An 18,426-nucleotide genomic window follows, 5' to 3' on the forward strand; every position below is an offset into this window, starting at 1 on the left:
GCTGCGGATCGCCCTATGTGGGGAAAATAAAGAAGTGCGGGAAAATAGTGCGAGGAAACTAAAATCGTGAATGGAAATCAGTGAATCGGTTGTCGAGCAAGGCACGCAGGCGGCAAGTCGAGCTGTAAAGGGGAAACTCTGAATTTCAAGCTCGTGGCTGATTCGTGACTCTGTGATTGTTTTAGCAGAATTTCTTTTTTTTTCTTTTATAAAAGCGGTTTGAGCCTTGCATCTCAGCGGCTTCTGAACCTAGCAACGCTCTTCTTGCTTGCCTGCCTTATGCAGTTCCTCTAAGTTAGCTCCATTCGAGAACTCGAAATGTCCAATGCTCTTGCCCCGTTCAACAATCGGGAATCACAAATACAAAATAATGCTGTACACATTGCAAACATCGAATTCAGGCACACTTTGGTACCGTCGAGCTGCATCCGTGATCGCTCGCAAGACGCCTAACGTTAACTCGCAAGCGTGATTTTGGCAACAATTGTACACGGACCCCACACAGAAGACTCCTTCCACAAAGTACTTCCAGGAGCTACGACTCACGATTGCAGAAGCCTGTGACACGAGTCGAGCGACTGGCCCTGCTTACTTGCAACTGTAGCTTCCCAGGCGCAATGCTCCAGTCGCGCAGAACGCAGAGATCGCTCAAAACTCTCAGCCCCGCTCTCTGCCTGCGCATAAGCGAACTAGCTGAGCTTGAAATCGCACACACCTTTTCACGCTTCTCCTTCAATTGAGCAATCCTACGTAGGAGCAGTCTCCAAATAGAGAAAGCAAGGCTGCTGCCATCTTCTTTCGACGCGCTCCCTCAGCCTGCTGATGGCACGTACTCGTGACTGTACACCGTCAAGGAAAACATTTATCCATGTTAGGCCTCCAGATCAAACATGTAACAACCAAAAGACCGAAGCACCCATCACGTGAAGCACAAAACGAGAAGCTCGTCCCTGCCCGACTGCCGAGGTTTGGAACCTGGACCCTGAGCCTTTTTATACGTATGCAAGGATGCTTTCTTCCTTGTTCAGTCTCAAGCGACGGCACCACACCTGGCAATTCATCTTTTGTCCAGCCTCACGAGGTGGCATCCGTCGCGATGCCCCAGTACGGCTCTTTGTATGGTAGTCGTCATGACGTCTCCTACTCACAGCCCAATCCCGCCCCGTCCTCCGATTTTGACGACCTTTTTTCCAGCCAGCCAGGATCATCCATCGGCATACACCAAGATGCCTCTCAGTCTTCACGTCGTCCAAGATGTCCGGAATGTGGAACCAAAAAAATGCGTCTGCGTGCAGGTCAGCTCATCTGCAAACGAGGTCATGTGCAGCAGCACTTTCGTATCGAACAGGCCGAAGACGATGAATTCCTTGGCGACGGTGTCGCTCGCAAACGCCGAACGGTCAAAGTCAACAAGGTGCGAAGGCTCAAGAGTCAACACACACCTTATTATTCACAGCCAGAAACAGACATTGAACAGGATGACAGCCAAGATGAAGTCCTGGATCAACAAATACGCCGTGCTCATAAGCGCGCTCGAAGAGAGAGTTCCAGATCGAGGTATTCGGTGCACTCGGACCAAGATGACGAGTACGACAGCGGAGACGAAAGCGCGGATACAGAACGACCCCAGTCGATACGAGCAGACAGCTTTTTTGAGCAAAGACCCTGGACGCCTCGCAGCTATGCCGCCGCTTCCGCCGCCGAAGAGAGCGGAATGGACTCAGAGCCTGACCAATACGCTCGATCTTCCAGGCGTGGCATTCGTAGAATTTGGCGTTCTGGCGTCGGCTTGCATGGAGCATACGAGGGCCGCTTTGTCTTGCTCGAATGCTTGCAGCTCACTCTACGGCTTCAGCTTCACAGGCTTCGCGAGCTGTGGCCGGACAAGATGCCGCCAGAGACGGAGGCTGTTGCGCGCGATCTTTGGACCATGTTCGTCTCCCTCCTCCCCGTGGGTCATTTCCCACCCGAGCCGCTCATTGCGGCAACTTTTGACTGGCACACACGCTATTCATTGTCTCAGGCAGGAGCAGCTGAGCTCTTTCCTAATCACGCCACATATGATCCTGAGAGCGACATCCGCCATCATAGGCGCAGGACACTCTTTAACAGCTACCATCACCACCTCGAACGCAAACGCTACAACACTCAAAAACAACGAGCTGAGCAAAGTGAAGGGGATCAAATTGATTCGGACGACCCAGTGACCGCCAAAGAATGCATCGACTGGATCGTCGGTCAAGATGAGCAGCACCGGCAATCTAGCTCGCAGCGTTCCAGCGAACCAGATTCATTGGCCGACCCCGAAGACGAGTTGGCTGAGCTCGATCCGGTCTTTGCCGAAGAAAGAAGGCAGCGACAACGATCACAAGCAGCCTCCGAGGTTGATTCCGAGATCGATGGCCCCCAATCAGACATGGATCCGTCAGGCATACCAAGACAAAGCAAAAAACGTCGGCGTCACGTTCCTTCCTGGGCTACCAAACACTCTGTTTCCAAAGCACAAGCAGAAATTCTTCGTCTCGCCATGGTGCCTACCACGATTTCCATCATCTATCTCTCCCTGCATCTGCTCAAGATACCCATCTTTTGGGCTGACCTGGTCAAACTCATCTCTTCACACAAACTGCCTTATCTCAACTTGGTTCATTCGCTGCCATTGCCATTGACACGTTTCTTGAACAAGGATAACGTACATCATCATCATCTCGATACAGATGTGGTTCCCACGATCACCGCACTTCATTTGCACACCTTGAGCCTGGCGGATGTGCTGCATCGCACGTACAGCGTCGATTTCGGGCAGGGCAATGTGTCTGGCCAGCTTGCAAGGCTAGTGGAAGGGATGTTGCTTCCGCCGACGTTTTACGTTGCCACCAAGAGGCTGCTCGATAAGCTTGCCGACGGAATCGGGCCGGGGCTCATGCCTAGACCACCCCAGAAGGGGAAGGCTTCAACACACACGGGCGCTAAAAATACCGAGGAGATGCCAGCAACGCTTCCGGGAGCCGCACAGCTGCAACGTACACCGAAAGAGTTTGTTCTCATGGCAGCGCTGCTCGTCGTCATCAAGTTACGATATGGACTTGATGGTCGCGAGCGCTCTGAAAGCTTCGATCCAGCTTCCGCTGATCAGAAAGAGGCGAACGAGAGCGATGGCGTGTCTTGTGCGCCCTTGCTGGAGCCATGGCTGAGCGCTCTGGATAAGCGAAGGCAGATGTACATGCAATCAACGGAAGCGGTGCTAGAGATGGATCCATCCGAGCTCGAAGCACTGTACATGACATCGGAGCAGGTAGAGGCATACGCAAGTTTTGCTGAGGAAAACCTCATCCTCTCAAACCAGATCGACCTGCACGAATGGCGCCGACTCGAACCTCAACGTCGCTGGGCGGGATTTAGCGATTTTCTGCCTCGCTCCGATCCCTTGTCAAGCAAAATCGATCGTCTCACTCAGATCTCTACAAAAGGACCGCACCAAACCGAAGCGCAAAGAGGCGATAACTGGAAACACCTTGAGTCCGACCTCTGTAGCATCTATCAGCATCACACAGCACCCCCAACTCCCTCTTCCTCCAAATTGGAACCAGGCACCTCTTACGCAATGCATCGATTCCTAGGCACGTCTCGATCCGACTCTGACCCGTTGGGACTCAGCTATTCCCCTGTCTATCCCCGCGTGATACATCACGCCAATCATCTTGTGGGTATTGCAACCCCACAGTCGGCAAGTGTGGCTATCGATGCGGTTCTCAGTCAGATGGTCAATCCGAGAGCCGAGAGTGCTGACGCGGGTGTTAAGGTGTGGGAGTCAGCGTACGGGATCCAGGCGCATTTGGAGGTGGTAGAAAGAATGTTGGAAGTAGAAGTGAGGTCGAGGGTGACGAGGATGAGGAGGATGTTCAGGCAGCTGGATGGGGCGGAAGAGGGAGGGCGGGGTGTACTGGATATAGAGGGCAGCAGAGATGTTGGCGATGATGAAAATGCGGCAACAGACGAGCCAGAACAGGGAGAGGAGACTTCAGACACTTCGGATAGCGAATCTGAGGACGACGACGACGACAACGAACGCAGTTGGGCCTCTTGACACAAGTCTGATGGCCACACACAAAATTCGCGATAGCTGCCACAGACTGCGTCCTCTTTCCAGGAGCTCTTTGCGCAAAGAGGAAAGAAAGTCAAGGTCCGTGCAAATATCACGAATGACAACGGACAACGCTGGCCTCATCGACGTTAAGTACACATGGCAATGCTAGACATGATCGTCATCCTCATCGACGCCAAAGAGCACAAACGACTTTTTTGGCGCATCTCCCCACTCCATCTCGCCATGTGCGCCATTGAATCTCAGACCTGCCTGTCGATCGAGGCCGGCCTCGCGCGAGTTTGCTGGCATCGCTTCCCCGCTGGTACTATCGACGTATCCGAAGCGTGTTGCCGATCTTGATCCGTCATAGACTGAATCATCGTCGTCGTCGTGCCCTTCGTCTTCTGGCGAGAAGAGACGACGATCGACGTGCCGTTCGCGAGCACGAATGGACGCTGTGATCTCTTCCAGCTTTTCGAGTGTTGTTGTTTGAACAAGGAAGCTAAAGCCGTCGGAAAGCGGCTCGCCGATGGGCAAGAACCAGAGGTACCACTTGTCGCCCATTACCTGACGCCAGTTGCTGAATGCGCCTACGTCGTATACGTTGAGTTTGCTAGCCTGTTTCAACGCTCTTCGTTCGTCTCGTGAAAGGTGCTCGTCGGAACGCCAAACGCTTTGCTTGCCAGCCCTCTCCCGCCCACCACCGATACGATTGCCCTTCTGGTTTGGCCGATAATCGGTTGAAGACCCGATAGAAGATCCCACGATTCCTCTCAAGCGATCTTCGACCCTAGGCCTTTGATGATTCCTCTGCACCCGCAATCTCACCCTCCCCGAGCCTTCCATGCTCTCAATGGTCGTGCGATTCTTGCAGATCAACCACGCATGGTATCCAGCAAAAGGGACCAGACTCGCTCCAAAGATAAAACCGAGGAACAACACCACCGCCCAGCCGATAGGACTAGTTTCAAATCCATTGTTCTCCATCTCTACGTACCTCAGTAGTGCTCGAGCGGTTTCCTGGCAGCAATAGATGCAAAACAGCGCGGTGTAGGTGATGAAAAGGAAGAATGCTTTGTGGTTGCGCAAGCCTACACAGCGGTTGGCGAGCCAGGGACAGTGATGGTCCATGCGGAGAACGCAGCGTTGACATGAGCTGCAGTGGTGTGTTCGATCAGGTTTCGAGGCATCGCATTTGGCACACCATCGTGATTCGCCAGAGGATTTTACCCAGATATTGGATCGACGCTGCACAGATGAATTGGCGGATACAGAGGCAAGAGAGGGGAGGCGCTGAAGGTCGGCAAGTTGTTGACGGCCAGAGCGAGCAGGGTATTGAGGTTGACCGGGGATAGGTACGTTGAAAAGTGGTGCTGCATCGTCGTTTGCCTGTGCATCGATTTCACGATCGTGGTTTTGGATGAGAGACTGTGCTTCTTCCGCTTCTACACACATTTCGTACTCGCTACCCGGAGGTATGGCACTAGCCGAGTTGGTTGCTGTGCAGTTCTCATTGTCGCCCCTACGCTGCCCAATCGGTGAACCAGGTTGCTTGAACACAGCGACGAGGAAGCCCCATATCGCCCCACCCGCCAAAGTTGTGGAAAATAGCAATTCGAAGAGTGCCGAAATCCATTCGCCTTTCCGTGTTAGGTGGTATCGAAGTGCGAGCGAGATGGTGACGGTGAGATAGGCGTAGGTGATGAGGCTGAGGATGAAGATGAAGGGGATCCAGCGTAGATTGCGACAGATGCGCTTGAGGTAATTTGGCGCCCGTGGATCTTTCGGATCGCAGGTGAAGGCCATTGTGCCCAAACTGAGAGCGAAGCTTAGCTTCTAGGCTGATGTAGCAATGCCGATGGACCGCTGTTTCACCCTGGCCGACGTGTTTGTGCTGTTTCAAAGCGGCTGAGTTTGCCTATTGCCTCTTGCCTCGGAACTGGCTAACGACTTGGAAAGGCGTGTCCAATGAGTGCTGATGCATTCGGGTGCATGGGTTCGGCCTTTCTCCAGATTTTGTAATGGATTGCAAGCAAAAGTTGTATGCGATAAAGTGATCGTGGGAAACAGACGATAACCGGTGTGATCAAAGACCGGAAGGTAACCAAACAGCAGTCGTGAGTCACATGAGACCCATACTCACGAATGTGGACCACGTACACGGCGAAAACAGCAGACCCAGGGCCACATTCACGACTGCCAAGCTGCATGTACCTCCACGCTCGTGTCTAGAGTCTCACTCACGACTTGTGACTAACTTAACTTAATCTGTGGTTGTGAGTTGTGAGTCGCGAATCCTCAGTCGTGAGTGTCATGTGTTGGTCTCCACTTTTGTTTTTAATTCATCATAGTCGTGAGTCGTGAGTTTGCGATTCGGGATTCACGATTGTTGGGTCTTCAGCTCGAGCTGCGGACCTTCCGATTCAGCCACATATCGTAGCTTTTCCTGGCAGCGCATCTCTCCTTTCTCTTTTCCCCTCACGACATCACCGATGGACCATCAGCACAACAATTCATAGTGATATTCATGTTCACGGCTAGCTCAGCTGCCGTTATCTGGTGGTTGAAAAGGTACTGAGAGCGGCCATTCATCAACAACCTACTATGGCTTCCCTCGACAAGCTCGCCATCCGTGGCGTGCGCTCGTTTGACGACAAGTCGATCAACATTATCCAATTCTTCCATCCGCTCACAGTAATTGTAGGCTACAATGGCAGTGGAAAGACTACGATCATCGAGTGCCTCAAGTATGCAACCACGGGCGACCTACCACCCAATACAAAGGGTGGTGCCTTTGTCCACGACCCACAGATGGCCACCTCGAACGAAGTCAAGGCGCAGGTCAGACTCCGCTTCTATGCTGCCAACAAGGTCCGCATGAACTGCGTCCGTAATCTACAAGTCTCGCGCAAAAAGGGAGGTGGTCTCACCATGAAAACACTCGAAGGTCTGCTCCAGATAGCCGATGATGATGCAAAGACAGGCAAACGTGGCACCCTCTCCACTAAATGCTCCGAATTAGACGACGAGATTCCCAGGCTGCTCGGCGTCTCCAGGTCCATCCTAGAGAATGTCATCTTTTGCCATCAGGAAGACAGCAACTGGCCCCTTTCCGAGCCAGCCAGCTTGAAGAAGAAGTTTGACGACATTTTTGAAGCTACGCGCTACACCAAGGCGCTCGACAATATCAAGTCGCTGCGAAAGGATCGCACCGTACAGCTCAAGGTCGACAAAGCAGCGCTTGAAGGCCTCAAGGTCGACAAGGACCGTGCAGATACCATCAAGGCAAAGCTCACCCAACTCCAAGCTGACCTTGCCCAAAAAGAAGCCAAGCTCGAAGATCTCAACGACGAGATCCGCGTAAAGACGATACAGAATTCCAAATTTTACGACGAGGCAACTCGCTTCCGTGAAATTGTCAGTCGTGCAGAGACACTCGAAGAGAAGGAGAGACTTCACAAGGAGAACATGGAAGCGCTGCAAGCCACTATGACGCCCATCAAGGACACAGACGAAGAACTGCACAAGCGAAAGCAAGAGTTTCACTCATATTTGGACCAAAACCAAAATAAGATCCACTCGCTCAAAAGGCGACAGGCCGAGAAAGAGGATGAGCTCGAAACTCACGAGCGGCGACATCGCAACAAGTTGTCCGAAAAGGGAGGTCTCGAGGCAGAGAAACGCGCGCACCTTCACGCCAAGGAAAAGCGCGAAGCTTCCATCAAACACATTGGCAACGAGCTCGATATCAAGGGCTTTGGTGGAGACGGGCTTACCGATACTCAGATCCAAGCCTTTGAACATCGCGTCAAGGACGAAGTGCGAAAACTCGACGACGAGCTCGCAAACCTACGTCAAGCCAACTCGGAGAAGGACGACGTTCTCACTACCGTGTGGCAAAATCTGCGCGCTGAGCTCCGAGCCAAGCAGAATGCTCGCGAGCAGCTGATTGACTCCGTTCGTAAGCTTCGCGAAAAGATCAAGAGGGCGCAAGACGAGCTTGACGGCAACGCCCTTAGCACCGCTGACATTGAGGCTGCCGAACTCGATCGAGATGGCCTCTCTGCTAAAGCGACCGCCGCACAGAACGAGTTCGAAGAGGCCAAGTATGACGAGCAAATTCGCAAAAAGAATGCAGAAATCCGAGAGAAGGATGATCTTCGCGAAGAACGCACTTCCGAGATCAACCTACTCAACCGCCATGCTGAACTCCGCGCTTCTCTCGGTTTCAAGAAGGAACAGCAGACCGCACGCAGAGACAGCGCCCAGCAACTGTTCGATCGCAACAAGGCTGCTTTGATTGAGCTCGTTCGTTCGGATTTGGAGCTGCCCGCCGTCGAGAACGAAGTAACACGAGCACTGTCAAAGCGCGAAAAGCGTCTCGAGGAGCTTGAGGCCGATAATGCCAACAGAAATCGCGAATTGCAGCAAATCGAATCGGCCATCTCTTTCACCCGCAAACAGCTCAAGACAAAGCAAGACATGGCAGCGGACCTGCAGAAGTCTGTTCAGGACATCCTCTCACCGGATTTTGATGATGCCGAAGAGGCCGTCAAGATCTGCGCCGAAGAGATTGCAGCCGCCAAGGACGAGTATGCATCTATCGACTCGCTCGACTCGTTCCTGCGCCGTGTTTTGAGAGAAGCCAAAGGCAAAGGCCACTGCTTTGCATGCAACAGAGGCGTTACCCCAGGCGAGTACGAGGCGATCGAGAAGCACGTCGCGAATACGCTTAGCTCGGGCAACACGGCCCAGAAAAAAAAGACGCTCATGGCCGACATAGACGGCTGGACCGAGCGCAACGCGGAATGTCAGACTGCCCTTGCCAAGGATGCGCAGCGAAAGGCCATCCAAGATGTCGAGATCGTGGAACTTCAAAAGACCATTCTAAGCAAGCAGGTCGAGCTCGAATCCGCTGCCAAGGCGGCTGAAGCATCTTCTGCTGATCTGACCAAGATGCGAGCCGAGGTCAAAGATCTACAGGCTCTGCGACGTGTCGGTAGCGACATTGCACGACTGCTATCTGAAGCAAACGATCTTGACGCCGAAGTGCAGAAATTGCAGGTCAATTTGGCAAGTACAGGCTCAACGCAGACGGCTGAGCAAGTGCAAGCCGAAATCGACCAGCTTACTGCGTCCATCAAGGCGCTGAAACGCGAGCTCAACGTCCTGCAGCAGGATCGCGAGACCAAGCGTACATTGATCAACAGTCTGGAACGTGATGCACACCGAGCCGAGGTGACCGTGATCACAAAAAGGCAAGAGTATGCAAAGAGGTCTTCAATGGAAGAGCAGCTGCAAGAGATGAATGCTGATCTCGAAGATCATCAGAAGCGCATCAAGAGTCTCGAAGTCGAGATCGAGGGCGCGAATGGCCCGATTCGTCGAGCCAAAGACGAGCTTGAAGCATTCAAAGCAGCGGCAAGCGAAGCGGAGAATACGTTGAGAGCGCGAGCTGACAGGCTCGAAGGATGGGCAAAGCAGATTCGCGAGCTCAACGCTGCAGTCAATGCCTATATTCATCAACGTGGTGACCAGCATCTTGAAGAATGCGAAGAGGCAATTCAGGAGCTCGTTGGTCAAATTCAGGCGATCCATCGCGAGGTAAAGGAGCTCACAGACAAGGTAGCAGAGTTGCAGAAGGAGGTCAATCAATCCCAAGCCACTGAGCGTAATATCGCCGACAATATTCGCTACCGTCAGCTCGCCAAAGACGTCGAGAAAATTGAACAAGAGATCAATTCGTTGGACCTTGAACAGGCGCAACGCAGCAGAAAGCATTTTGCCGACAAATACACTGAAGCCAAGGAAGAGGAGAATCGCCTCAATGGCGAGGCTTCACACTTGAGCGGAGAACTGGCGTCGCTTCGATCACAAATCAAAGGTCGCGAGCTGGAGCTGCGGGACGAATTTAGAGGCGTACATCAGAACTATAAGCGCAAGCTGATCGAAGTCAAGACGTCCGAGATGGCCAACAACGATCTCGAAAAGTATGCCAAGGCACTGGAAACCGCCATCATGCGCTACCACACGATCAAGATGGAGGAGATCAACGACATTATTCGTTACCTGTGGCAAAAGACGTACCAAGGTACGGACATCGACACGATCCTCATCAAGTCGGACAACGAAGGAGCGCGTGGCAATCGCTCGTACAACTACCGAGTCTGCATGGTCAAGGATACGGTAGAAATGGATATGCGAGGACGCTGTTCTGCTGGTCAGAAGGTGTTGGCGTCGATCATCATCCGTCTTGCACTGGCAGAGTCATTCGGCAGCAACTGCGGTATTTTGGCGCTTGACGAGCCAACGACCAACCTGGACAAGGACAACATCGAGGCTTTGGCGAGAAGTTTAGCCGATTTAATCAAGGAGAGGGCCGAGAACAGCCAGTTGCAACTGATCGTCATTACCCACGACGAGGAGTTTTTGACACTGCTAGGACAGAATGATGTGCTCGAGTATTATTGGAGGGTCAGCCGTGACGTGCACCAGAAAAGTGTTATCGAGCGTGAGCGCATTCGCAACACATGAGAAAGCGAAGCTGGCCATGTTTACCTCATTCTTTTACGGTTGTCTGGCATTCTGCATCGCACCTAGAAATTGTGCAAACCAATTCGTGATTGTGACTGTGACTTTGACCCAAACTAAGCACGAAGCCGTTTGGCTTGTGTTGCCTCTGCGGCCAAGCTGTTGCTTATATACTTGGGCTATTCGATCCTAATGACCTGTTGCACCTATTTTGCGCATCGTATCAGGCGCCCTAGCTAAACTCGTTTCCCTAAGCAGCTTCGCCAATCAGAAAGGAGCAAGCAAAGTTAGAGATCAAGGTACGAGGTTCGCGGTTCGTGCTTGGGAATTAGCTCACGCTCGCGACTTGAACAAAATTCACGATTCACGATTACATCTCTGATCCTACCTTGTGTGACCTAACAGTTTGCATAATTGGCACGGCGCATGACGCATACTGTGCGATGGCGCGAGTCGTGAGTCGATGCGTGATGCTTTAAGTTAACTTGGTCGAAGATTCACGATTACAACCCAAGTCGTGAGTCCGATTCACGATTGGTAGTCTAGACTTCGTTTTGGTACGGTCGTGAGTGGTTTAGCTACAAGTGCTTTGACGTGATCTCTGGGAAGAATAGTCATATCATAATCACAAATACCCTCAAGTCACGAGTGTACGATTCACATTTCACATCTGTTCCGACGTGGGTTGAATTAGAAAGACGCCACGCTCGGATCGCTTCCTTGTCTCTCTCATCATCAGTGTCGTGCACCAGCTCGCCGATACCAACAGTAGCGGCTTTCCATCTAGCTACCACCCCGATTGGCATACGGGGTGTCGAGCTTTCACTCCTGCCACTCAATTTTCGGCCCGCCTGCACCATGCGTCGAACACTGCCGCCTCCGCCGTTCGAGGTGGTAGAGCTCGACTACGGCAGCGCTGACGCGCCTTTCACAAGCGTTGCACAGCAAGCCGATGCAGATGAAGTCCAACCACCCACTAAACAGGTAAATGCACCATCAGCTGTTCACGATCGTCGGCTTCTGACCTATAGTACCGATGAATTCGGCCAGGCGGACCCACCAGAAAGCACCTCCGTCTCCAAGAGCAATACATTGAATCTTTCTCAAGCCCCGATTTTCAGCAGCTCCTCACTGGCCCGTCAGCAGGTCGAAACCTCTTCATTTCCGGAAGGTTCCTATAGTGGGGTCATGGTAGATCAATGGCAAAGTGAAGCCGCCTCTGCGGATCACGAAGAAGGTGAACTGCGTCTTGCTCCACCGCCTCCAGCCTATCCTCCACCAGCTCTCCCGCTCGATCCTGACCAGCAGCTTCACTCCACAACGTATGCTTACGATCCGCGCGCGCCCGAGTTTCATCCAAATCTGCACAGATATGCACCGCCAAGGTACCCTGAATCAGAGTTTCACTATGCACCCTCTGCTTCCGCATCACAAAGCTATCATTCAGAAAACGACTACTATCGTCATTCGGCCGAGTATGGTCTTGCTTACTCTGGATATGATCTCTCCTATCGAGGTCCGTACAGCGGTCCTTTGCACGACTATCCTTATCCACCGTACCCGCCCAGCCCAGCCTCCTATCCGGGATACTATCAACACGACACCAATGGTCCTTACCCGACCGCCTACAATACTTCCATGAATGATGCTCACCAAAAGCACCTACTCAAGCAGCAGAGGAAGCGAGAGAAGAAGCAAAGAAAGCGCGACAAGAAGCAAGCTGTTAACGCCGCGGTCACTTCTGTGTCTGCCCCGTACGAGCCCGCATCATCAGGAGGTATGGGTGGTTTGATGCAGCGTGGGGACTCTGCTTGGGTCGAAGATGGAAAAGCACAGGCCGTGGCGATGCTCAAAGAATTACATGCACGCGGTGTGCCTCCACAACGTCTTATCGAGAAAGGCATCCCTCTGCACATGATCGAGGCTTGCTGCGTCGAAGCAGGCATCTCTCAGCAAGATTTGACTGTTGATGAGGCAGGAGACTCAACAACGCAGGCTGACAAGGCGCCAACCGCATTGAACAGCGTGGGTCAGATTGGCCAAGTCCCAACCACGCCAGCAGAGGATGAGTTGCTTGCCAAGGAAGAGCGAGGCGTTGCCTTGACGCCATTAGAGGAGCTGAGGAGAAAGGTGCTAGCATCGCGCTTGTCGAAGGCTGCCGTGGCATCGACAGCACCGAATCCCACGGACAAGACCGTCAGCGACACGGCAGCTGTAACAACGGTGTTTGATCGCACTGCTACATCGGGCGAGGCAGAAGCTCTTCTCTCGCAGATTGGCGAATCAATACGGAGCCTCATCCGACCTTCCCTTGAGACCGCGGCCGCTGCACGAGGCGCACCGTCCGCCGCGAGTGTATCTATGCAGCCAGCTGTTCCCTCATCATCTACAAGAAAGCGACGGTATCGCGATGTCGACGCGGTGGACAATGGAGATGTCTCGGTCACCGCCGATCTTGCTGAAGGCGCTAACCTGGCCGAGACAGCTCCAAGCCGTCGGCAGAGAATCTCGTATGCGGATGCTTTCAGTCGCAAGGCTGAGATGCCCTCCGGGGAAGTTAACCTTGATGCGCCAGTACCGGACCTTCCAGACTTGTCAGTCTCGCGGGCGAATTCCCTGAACGTAACCGATGCAGCCCTACAGCGCCGCAGACCGGTCGCAGCCGATTTCGATGTGGGAGAGTATCATCCACCACCTGTACGTCCGAGTAGGTTCTTAGACGTACCCTCCGGCCTCAACACGGTCGTAGATCTGTCGGACGACGAGCTGGGTGAAGATGAGATCGTCGCAGCCGAGGGAACAAAGGGCTGGCAGTCTCTACAAGCTGGTGTTAACATGCGCGACGTTTTGCTGCTACGCCAGAGGACTGCCGAGGAACACTACGACACCTTCTGCACGCTGAATGGTCTGAGACCAGTCGCAAGGTCCCTGACGCCACTGCAAGAAGGCACGACAAAGACGATCGATACCGCAGACGTCTCGACGCCTGGTAGTAGTGTCTCCAAGGAGAGCCTGCTGGCTCAGGTAGCAGCTGCAGATGCCTCATCCTTAGGCACTTCGACGCCGTCTCGCGACGATCTCCTGCGCAAGGAGCTGGAGATCAAGCAGTTGATGCGAAAGATTCAATTGATGGAAGAGCGTAAGTCGAAACAGCAGAATGCAACGCCATCGCCTTCGGTGTCCCCGGTCCCATCGCGCTTCCTCACGACTGCAGTCAGCTCTCAGTCTCACATGGCGGCCTTCAGTTCATGTGCGGTGCCGGACGCGTTTGGCAAGAATTCAGCGGCATCCGCTCAAGACGCGAGAGCATCGACCATGGCAAAGCCGCCGCCTGAAAACGGCACGCAAACAAAGGCACACAATGCTCAGAATGGCAGCAGCAGTGGTGTCAGGCTTGACCCGGCGTTGCAAAAGCAGAGGGAGACTCTTCTCGCGCTGCTGGCCAGCAAGCGCAAAAGTACAATGGCAGGGCCGATAGAGTCGATCGAATCCGATCCATCCGACAGCATCGGGGGAGTCGAAAGTGAGGATGACAGAGAAATAGCGGCAGAGCCAAAACAGTCGAGCACCACATCATATGATGGCATCTTGACAGAGGGAACCACGACAGGGCAGATGGAAGAAGCGAAGGAGGTGAGTAGAATTTGTCTTGTTTTGCAGCGAAATCCGTTCGAATCCACTGACGGACGAATTGTGTTGCTCACTCTCCACTCGGCTGCCAGGTCTCACCCGAATCATCGGTAGGATCGCGCTATCGACCGCTGGTGCCGAGCCTGTTCCAAAGCGTAGGTTTACAGCGAACTTGCCGAGTCATCACAGAGTGCTCACATGCTTATTGCCTCTTCTTTGCCCCGGCGTTCTTCCGTTCTGACCACCTTGTGCCCGCATCTTGTGCATGTTTGCGCTGCGAGCTGAACAGATAGCGTCAAGGGTGCGATCTTATCTCCCACCGTCGCTTGGATTTGCGTTGGCATCCAAAGTTTCGAGCGAGGGCGAAAGGACATCGGTCAAATGGTGTCCTCGCGAAGCGGATGGTGGCGAGTGTAGCGATGCAGCTTGCTCGCAACGACACGTACGAGGTGAGTACGGCCAGGGTTTTTAAGGGATACGGCTCACAAGGTACGTTCTCTGATCCAAAACACCTTTTGACGGCGGTTGCAGAGTTCGACCAATGACATAAGACGAAATGATTCGTACGATGAGCGTCAGTAAGAACGACTTGCTCGCGACCATGTGCGTCGAGAAGGTAGGTGTTCTAGGTCAGATCAACAGAATGAGGATGTCACACGCTTTCGGCCAGATCGTGGATGCTTGCACGACAACCGAATCACAGAATCGATTTATTCATGATTGTGAAGCACACTTAATTGCTTCGCGATCCCTGCCAACGTGATGCTAACACTCGGGCGAAGGACATGATGATTCGCACGAGCACAGCCAGCCACCAAAGTCGTAAGCACACGGTGAGCAGTCGCGCACCCAGACCTCGTTGGCTCTGCAAGCGTCGCGGAAAGCCGACGAAAAGTCGACGACGGGCGATGTGCAGACCGTGTTGCAATGCCAAGCCATTTGATCCTGGACAAGACGTGTTACGATGCAGCTTGGTGTGTATGAACAGCACATGCGATGGGAGACGTGATGATCGTGAATGCCAGTGCAGACGGGAGAAGCATGGCAGTTGAATCGAAGTAGTTACGCCAAGTAGGAATAGGTATCCTTGCTACCTTCGAGTCTCTCGAGGTACTCTTTATCGATCAATTGATCGATAGCCTTTTTGATATCAGAGACCCTCGGGTTGAATCTACCACTGACCTGTGCGACAGTTTCCTGGATAAGCGCCTGGTGCTTCAACTGCTTCCTGCTCTTCATGACCCTGACAATGGTTGCCTGCAGCAACAACCTTCGATCCTCATCGATCGTCTTGAGCACATCATTTGATTCTGCCTTCTGCTCGGCCTTTACGGGCAAGTTGAGATTTACGCGCAACTTCTTCGACTTGAAGTTGGCGTTCAACTCGTACGCCTCCGGGTCCGACGATGAAGTCACCAACACTTTGGCTTTCGACAACATGCCCAGCACCGGCTTAATTGTGGCATCGTTCAAGCCAGTCGCTTGCTGCAATTGCGTCTTGGTCAATGAGTCGTTCGTGTTAAACTGCAGCAACACGGCTGTCTGAAAAGTGGACGTCTGAAACTGCAACTTCTGCGAAAGGTAATTTGTCTTGACCTCGTTCTTACTGAGTTGCCAAAGCCAGATCAACTTTCGACCCTGATGTTTCACCGAATAGTAGCGCTGGAAGCGCTCGTACGTGGGCAGCAACTCGGTCGGAATCGAAAACTCCGTCGTAGGCGCCTGCAACGGCCACGAACTCCTCCCGAGAACCAACGAATAAAAGTCCACATCTAGCTCCGTCTTATCATAATGATTCGCCATCGTGTCCTTGAAGTGATCGTTAAGCTCCTTGCTCAGACCCATGTCCGTAAACATTGTTTGAAGTTTTTTCGTGTACTCCACTCCACACACCTCCTTGAGTCTCGAAATCATACTCGCTTCAGCGTCGTCTGATGCAGACGCGAAATTGACCAGACGCTTGGCAAGCATCTTGGAGTAGAACTTCTGGAAGACGTCCTTGTCCTCAATGTACTTGAACACCACCATCACATCTGCCAGAGCCTCCTCGAGCGAGTTCTCGGCCGTAGCCTTGTTGGACTTTTTCAGCAGTGCATCCGCGTGCTTGGCGAGCAGCTCAGGCGATTTCGAAGTCGAAGCGCCAGTCGCCTTGTTGCGGTTAGCAAAGTCGCGACAAGCTTTGTCGAGTGCGGCCAGGAATCCTGCTTCGCCACGGAACGCGACGTTGACCGTGTTGAGGTTGCTCTGGTGCGTTTTAAGCAGTGCAGACACGTACGCGCCTGGGTCCAGAGAATCACTCGCTGCAGGAGCCGCAGCTGTAGCAGCCGAAGAACCTGCAGCGCCGTTAGTAGCAGCACCAGTATCAGCGCTACCAACATCGCCACCACCCATCACTTTTTCGACGGCAGAATGTCCGACACGCTTGACGTGTTCTTCGAATTTCCGTCGCAGCGGCTCGAGGCCTTCAGGGATGCGCGAGAGGAGTGTGTAGATGCGGTACAGATCGTCCGCCTGGTCCGAGTCGAGCAGCTCTTGAAACTCGTCCCAGAGCATCGCCGAGTGACGGCGTACCAGCACGTTGTCGCAAGTGGGCACGAGTTTGGTACGCGTAGAGGCATGCAGATAAAGCTCGACACGGTCCTCTTCCTCCTTGAGTCGGGTCTCGGCCTTCTTCATGTAATCCGTAGCCGCATTTTGAGATACAAAGGCATCGGATTCGGTGATATAGTAAATCTCGGTAGCCTCGATGAAAGGCTTTTCGAATTCTTGGCGGTACACATCCAGGTTCTGACGGTTGGTATCCGACTCGTCGAGGCCGAGCGAAACAAGTGAGTCCACGACCTTCTTGACGAGCGAAGCTTCGATGATTTCACCATTTCGCTGCTTTTCGATTTGCTTGAGCAGAGCCTGCACCAGGCGGCCCTTCTGCTGAATGTAGCGGAACATGTGCTCTTTCCACTGCACGAGCGCCAAGATGTAGACTGTGTAGACGTACTTATGGCCCTCGTCCTTCTCGCGCTTGACCCAGTAGCGATTGAGGTATGCAAACAGGCGGTGAACAAAGTTGGCGCCGGTCGTGTAGCGGTCCCACTCGGTAGCATAGTAGCGGAGCAGTGCCTCTTCCGAGAGGCCGTCAGAGTCGGTGCGCACCTGTTCAAGATGTGTGCGGAAGTAGACAGTCAAGTGGTTGTAAAGTTCAGCGCCGACGAGGGCGGTGCCACCTTTTGAGCCAAAAGGTCCGGAGGAACGGCCGAGCGCCGTCGACGAGGAAGCGAGCGAAGATGAGGTGAAATGGTTGTAGGCGACAGTGTAGAGCTCCATGTAGCGTGGATACGTCATGCCTTCCTTCAGACGGGTCATCATGAGATCAATGCCTGGCTCAAGGAAAGCCCATGTGGCGTTTGCATCGTGCACAGCAGGTAGACGGCTACCTCCAGCTGCTGTGGCGGAGGGCCCTGAGGAAGTGAATCCCGACCCTGACATCCTGACAAGCGGTGATCGTTGCTCTTCCACCAAGGACGGAATTGCACACCGGGCGATTTGGTGGCAGAAGGGCAGACTTGATCGCACCAAATTTACACTGTGGTCCGAGTTAAGGCGGCTTCCTGACGAGGAACGTTGGTGAACCTTGGGCGGCGAAGCTCGGGTCGCAAATCAGCTGCCCTCCCTGGACTCGCACGAGGATGCTAGCGGATATGGCGGTAAGGTCGACTAGGGATCGACGACAATGCAAAAAGGGCTGAGTCAAATGACGAAGAGTTGTGACGTCGCGGAAGGAATGAGCATAGTTACGAGTGACACTCGTGACTCGGGACTAGTGCAATAATTCGTGATTGTGAATGAGCTTGGCCTGAACGCGTAGTGCTCGTGATTCACGATTCACGATTGTGATTGCAGCAGGCGGTACCAAGATACGACGTGACGATCAAAGTTGACTGCGCTGTGCTGCCGCGCACTTTGGCTCTTTGGTGCCGTTTTCGCAAGTGCCGCTGTCGCCTGAGCTGTCTTAAAGCCGTGATCGGGTGAGAATTGGAATCGTGAATCATGACGAGCCTGCCTCCACATCCACCGTTTTTTGAGATCTGGCAGCATGCGTCGTGCGTGGTGCCTCGTTCAACCAGCTTCAACCTGCCGGTCTAACACTTCCACAACGAGCTTGTGGCTGGTGGCCTTGGCCC

The 18,426-nt window shown here is 53.3% G+C and overlaps 5 protein-coding genes across 5 annotated transcripts; 3 read left to right on the forward strand and 2 right to left on the reverse strand.

The window, feature by feature from the left end:
- Nucleotides 1-1,096: 1,096 nt before the first annotated feature.
- On the forward strand, nucleotides 1,097-4,087 carry UMAG_01083 (uncharacterized protein; the record flags this gene model as incomplete). Its single annotated transcript, XM_011388742.1, has 1 exon — nucleotides 1,097-4,087. The coding sequence occupies one exon, from the start codon at nucleotides 1,097-1,099 to the stop codon at nucleotides 4,085-4,087; it is 2,991 nt and encodes a 996-aa protein (XP_011387044.1).
- Nucleotides 4,088-4,252: 165 nt separating this feature from the next.
- On the reverse strand, nucleotides 4,253-5,893 carry UMAG_01084 (uncharacterized protein; the record flags this gene model as incomplete). The annotated part of the gene is made up of 1 exon (XM_011388743.1): nucleotides 4,253-5,893. One exon carries the CDS (start codon nucleotides 5,891-5,893, stop codon nucleotides 4,253-4,255), a length of 1,641 nt encoding a protein of 546 aa, XP_011387045.1.
- A 798-nt stretch (nucleotides 5,894-6,691) lies between these two features.
- On the forward strand, nucleotides 6,692-10,621 carry UMAG_01085 (putative DNA repair protein; the record flags this gene model as incomplete). The annotated part of the gene is made up of 1 exon (XM_011388744.1): nucleotides 6,692-10,621. One exon carries the CDS (start codon nucleotides 6,692-6,694, stop codon nucleotides 10,619-10,621), a length of 3,930 nt encoding a protein of 1,309 aa, XP_011387046.1.
- An 855-nt stretch (nucleotides 10,622-11,476) lies between these two features.
- On the forward strand, nucleotides 11,477-14,793 carry UMAG_12126 (uncharacterized protein; the record flags this gene model as incomplete). Its single annotated transcript, XM_011389191.1, has 4 exons — nucleotides 11,477-14,251; nucleotides 14,341-14,403; nucleotides 14,538-14,697; nucleotides 14,780-14,793. 4 exons carry the CDS (start codon nucleotides 11,477-11,479, stop codon nucleotides 14,791-14,793), a joined length of 3,012 nt encoding a protein of 1,003 aa, XP_011387493.1.
- Nucleotides 14,794-15,310: 517 nt separating this feature from the next.
- Nucleotides 15,311-17,731, reverse strand: UMAG_01087 (putative SCF complex member Cullin 1; the record flags this gene model as incomplete). Its single annotated transcript, XM_011388745.1, has 1 exon — nucleotides 15,311-17,731. The coding sequence occupies one exon, from the start codon at nucleotides 17,729-17,731 to the stop codon at nucleotides 15,311-15,313; it is 2,421 nt and encodes an 806-aa protein (XP_011387047.1).
- Nucleotides 17,732-18,426: the final 695 nt, after the last annotated feature.

Source organism: Mycosarcoma maydis, chromosome 2, assembly GCF_000328475.2.
Source record: "Mycosarcoma maydis chromosome 2, whole genome shotgun sequence".
Classification (NCBI taxonomy): Eukaryota; Fungi; Basidiomycota; class Ustilaginomycetes; order Ustilaginales; genus Mycosarcoma; species Mycosarcoma maydis.